We start from the raw sequence: 4,438 nt of genomic DNA, 5'->3' as shown, positions 1-4,438 counted from the left end.
ACTGTGATACAAAACCTCAAATCTCAGAATACACTTTATTGATGATTATGAGAACTATAAACAGGCAAGCAATTGAGGTCTAAAAAATTAATGTTTGTTGATGTGTGTTGTTTGTTGTGTGTCAGTGTGTTCTGATGAGTGTTACAAATGTAAAAGTTATCAGCTATTTAAAAACGATATACTTAAAGCAGTTAAAGAAAGGGAATGCCTTAAAATGTGTTCAATACAGTTTATCAGTTTTTTCTTCGTTTCTTCATTCTGTTCTTTTTCTCTTCCTCGTGATCTCTGAGTCACGTGACGCGTCTTGTGTAAGTCATCGCGAGACCGCAGCTGTCAGTCACGTGCCTGTCGTCAGCAGATGCGAGCTGTGAGATACACATCGATGGGGAGTTTAATCAGGTAACGTTTTGTGATTATGTTCCAGAATCAACTGTTTTTATTGGCTGTTTTTGACTCTTCTGTCGTGTTTAGCTTAGCGCGAGTGTAGAGTTCATCACAGGAGCACCAGGAGTGCTCTTCATCGCTTTATTTGACAGTCATTATCGGGAAGTGACGAACAAAAACAACACCGTACACAGACACAGCGACTGACTGCCTTCCAGATTAGTTTGGAGACACGCAAACACACGATTGTCTTCGCGTTGTACAAAGGATCCGACGAAGTTAGCATGAGAGATAGCAAACATTTCACAGACTCAAACGGTTGGGATTAGAAAACAATATGATGGACGATGAAAATACACGAAAACACCAAAAGAAAACTGATTAACGTTATATAGTGCTGTCACACCAGGTGCTGAATTGTCCAAATATGTATTTTGTTAGTTCGAGGATAATCTTAAGAATCGTTTGTTTTCTAGTGTCTTGTTTTATACGTTACTGAAGTGAAAGAGAATAAACAGTCTACAGCTCGAGTGATTTCAGCACTCGGTTCATTCTGGACTGACTGATCAGTTTATTCAGATATAGTATAGATACTTCACTTCAGGAGGGACCCAGCTCTAAACTACATTCATCATTTAATAGAGACACTTCACACACTTTGTGAAGATGATAGCTACGTGTGAAAGAGTGCTGATGTGTTGTGTCTGGTTGCAGTTGTTGATGACCGGTGTAGTACAGTGATTTACCCTGGTGAAGTGAAATGTCCAGCACAGCCATGAAGAAGAAGGTGAGTTTAACCTCAGTGTAACAGCACTGACTGCTGGTGTGTTATACAGCGTCACATACACACACACACACACACACACACATGACCTCTGCTCTCCGCAGGTGCTGTTGATGGGGAAGAGTGGATCAGGAAAGACCAGCATGAGGTCCATCATATTTGCCAACTACATCGCCAGAGACACTCGCCGCCTCGGAGCCACAAGTATGACATTTACAACAGAAGCAAGTCATGACACATCAACACACACAACACCAGGCTTTCAGTGAAACAGATGCATTTAACCAGAGCTGTACGTCTGAAGGAGCAGAGCTATCTGTTCAGTCATATGAGGATCTGAAAGAAAATCAATCCTATTTGTAGGACAGTTTTCTGCATTTACATTTTATTTGATTGTGTTGTTTTTACTGGCTTGAATCACTTTTTGGGGTACTCCACTTTTACCACATGCTTGATAGTTTCATAAGATATGAATAATTGTCCTCCTCATTTGTGTATCATGTTCATTAGAGGAGCAGGTGCTCTCATGACACACAGTAAACACAGTTCACGTTAGTGACCCCAGGGTAATCTCCGCGGTACTGTGTCTGGTTTCAGTTGACGTGGAGCACTCTCACGTGAGGTTTCTGGGTAATCTGGTGCTGAACCTGTGGGACTGCGGCGGGTGAGTGTCTCCTGCGGGACGGGCTTCTGTTGGGAATTTGAGTGTTCTCATCTTTAAATGTGAATCACACAGACAGGACACGTTCATGGAGAACTACTTCACGAGTCAGAGAGACAACATCTTTCGTAATGTGGAGGTGCTGATCTACGTGTTTGATGTGGAGAGCCGCGAGCTGGAGAAGGACATGCATTACTATCAGTCGTGTCTGGAAGCCATCCTGCAGAACTCCCCTGACGCCAAGATCTTCTGTCTGGTGCACAAGATGGACCTGGTGCAGGAGGACCAGAGAGACCTGGTGAGAGCTCCAGAACCTGCAGACACACGCCACATCACTGACAACACACACAACACACGCCACATCACTGACAACACACACAACACACGCCAGATCACTGACAACACACACAACACACGCCACATCACTGCAACACACACAACACACGCCACATCACTGAAAATACACACAACACACACCAGATCACTGCAATGATGTTCCACCTTAAAATTCTGGACTGTTATTGAATATGAATGATTGGTTTGTGCTGTAGATATTTAAGGAGCGAGAGGATGATCTGAAGAGACTGTCTCGGCCGCTGGCCTGCACCTGCTTCAGGACGTCTATATGGGACGAGACGCTGTATAAAGTAAGAGCGTGTTGATTTCTCTTTAGCTCGGTCAGACGGTCAGAAGAGGATCTTGAGTCTGGTGTGTGTTTGTGTTTGTGTCTGCAGGCCTGGTCCAGCATCGTCTATCAGCTCATTCCTAACGTTCAGCAGCTCGAGTGTAACCTGCGCAACTTCGCTCAGATCATCGAGGCAGACGAAGTGCTGCTTTTCGAAAGAGCTACTTTCCTGGTCTGTACTAAACTGAAACACGGTGCTTAACATTTTTGGAAACTGAGATTTATACATTATACATAAACCATCTCTCCATTGATCATTGACAATATTAGTCTGAGATACAACTGTTTGAAAATCTGGAATCTGAGGGAGCAAAAAAATCTAAATATTGAGAAAATCATCTTTAAATTTGTTCAAATGAAGTTCTTATCAATGCATATTACTAATCAAACATTTAGTTTTGATGTGTTTACAGTAGGACATTTACTAAATATCTTCTTGGAACATGATCTTCACTTAATATCCTAATGATTTTTGGCATAAAAGAGAAATGTATAATTTTTACCCCATACAGTGTATTGTCTATTGTTACGAATATACCCCAGAGACTCGAGACTGGTTTTGTGCTCCAGGGTCACATGTGAAGCAGGTTTATGTGGTTTTAAGCAGCAGATGCATGTGCACTGGTCTAGTTGTATCTGTGATGAGGTGTGAGCGATGGCTGACATGTGTCCTGTCTCTCGTGTGTGGTCAGGTGATCTCTCACTATCAGTGTAAGGAGCAGCGAGACGCTCATCGCTTCGAGAAGATCAGTAACATCATCAAGCAGTTCAAGCTCAGCTGCAGGTCAGTCCCTCTCCATGCACGAGGTGTTCAGCGCTGAACAGCATCATGGGTAATCCTGACCTTTCTCTCTGTCCCACAGTAAGCTGGCCGCCTCTTTCCAGAGCATGGAGGTGCGCAACTCTAACTTCGCCGCCTTCATCGACGTGTTCACGTCCAACACCTACGTCATGGTGATCATGTCAGACCCGTCCATACGTAAGCATCAGTGTGTGTGAGCTTCAGACTGCAGACTGTCGTCATCATGAAGACATGCACTGCTGTATTACTGGGACATTAATAACCTGTATTGTGGCCAAATATGAGGATGAGTAAATGATGACGAAATGTAAAGTTTTGACAGGAGGAATCAAGGGAAATTCTGTTTAAAATTCTGCTGAAGCCTCTCTCTCTCTTCCAGCGTCCGCTGCCACGCTCATCAACATCAGGAACGCCAGGAGACACTTCGAGAAGCTGGAGCGTGTGGACGGGCCCAAGCACAGTCTGCACATGCGCATGCGCTAGCCTCGCTGCATCCAGCGTGACCTCACGAGCAGTGACCCCAGATGATCCAGAGACTCCCTCCTGTCTGCTGACTTCACTGCATCCAGGGTTTCTGCTGAGAAACTAAGACACTTCTGTTAACGTTTGTTTTCCTCGCTGATGTAGTTCTTAATCATAAACCACGGGTCGAGGGCTTGTATGTGGTCATGACCCCTTAATTCTGATTTCTGTGCCATACAGTGACTGCTGAGTTACTGATAGTCAGAAAGCTAGATCATTTAGATATATGAAGCTTGATCAGCTTGCTGTACTGTGTGCGCAGATGTTGAAAATCTGTGACTAAAACTGGTCTTTCTAAACTAACAACTTGATCTACAAATTATTGTATTATTATTCTCAATAAAACAGATTGTTCTGTAAGCAGTGTCTTTACTGAGATCATAAAGTTAAAATCTCTTTCAGTGAATTATTCTGAAGAGTTAGAAAACCAGGCTAGACGTCTAATGCAGGTCTTGTTGGTTTCTGGCATTGGATTAGTACGTTTTGATTGGTTTAGAGGATAAATTAATCTCCTTTAATATATAGTATTTAAACATTTTATTTGATTAAACATTGGTACTTTAACAGGTTACATGGGTATTCGGTTGCCCCCAATTTATC

General features: G+C 43.1%; 1 protein-coding gene across 1 annotated transcript; it reads left to right on the top strand.

Moving 5' to 3' along the window:
* Positions 1–263: 263 nt before the first annotated feature.
* rraga (Ras-related GTP binding A) lies at positions 264–4,198 on the top strand. Its single transcript, XM_026279806.1, has 10 exons — positions 264–399; positions 1,099–1,171; positions 1,273–1,372; positions 1,766–1,832; positions 1,905–2,127; positions 2,381–2,476; positions 2,564–2,686; positions 3,207–3,298; positions 3,378–3,493; positions 3,696–4,198. Exons 2-10 carry the CDS (start codon positions 1,145–1,147, stop codon positions 3,797–3,799), a joined length of 948 nt encoding a protein of 315 aa, XP_026135591.1. The 5' UTR covers positions 264–399; positions 1,099–1,144; the 3' UTR covers positions 3,800–4,198.
* The last annotated feature ends 240 nt before the right edge of the window (positions 4,199–4,438 follow it).

The sequence above is a fragment of the Carassius auratus genome, chromosome 14 (assembly GCF_003368295.1).
Source record: "Carassius auratus strain Wakin chromosome 14, ASM336829v1, whole genome shotgun sequence".
In the NCBI taxonomy this organism is placed as follows: domain Eukaryota; kingdom Metazoa; phylum Chordata; class Actinopteri; order Cypriniformes; family Cyprinidae; genus Carassius; species Carassius auratus.
Note: the sequence above shows the minus strand (reverse complement) of the source record. Positions and strands in the feature narration are given on the sequence as shown.

What these genes read in the sequence shown, in the direction of transcription:
- rraga (XM_026279806.1), top strand. Translation starts at nt 1,145, where the DNA reads ATGTCCAGCACAGCCATGAAGAAGAAG. An exon ending in GGGACGAGACGCTGTATAAA is followed by an intron (nt 2,477 to 2,563) that starts GTAAGAGCGTGT and finishes TTGTGTCTGCAG; the next exon opens with GCCTGGTCCAGCATCGTCTA. An exon ending in CATGTCAGACCCGTCCATAC is followed by an intron (nt 3,494 to 3,695) that starts GTAAGCATCAGT and finishes TCTCTCTTCCAG; the next exon opens with CGTCCGCTGCCACGCTCATC.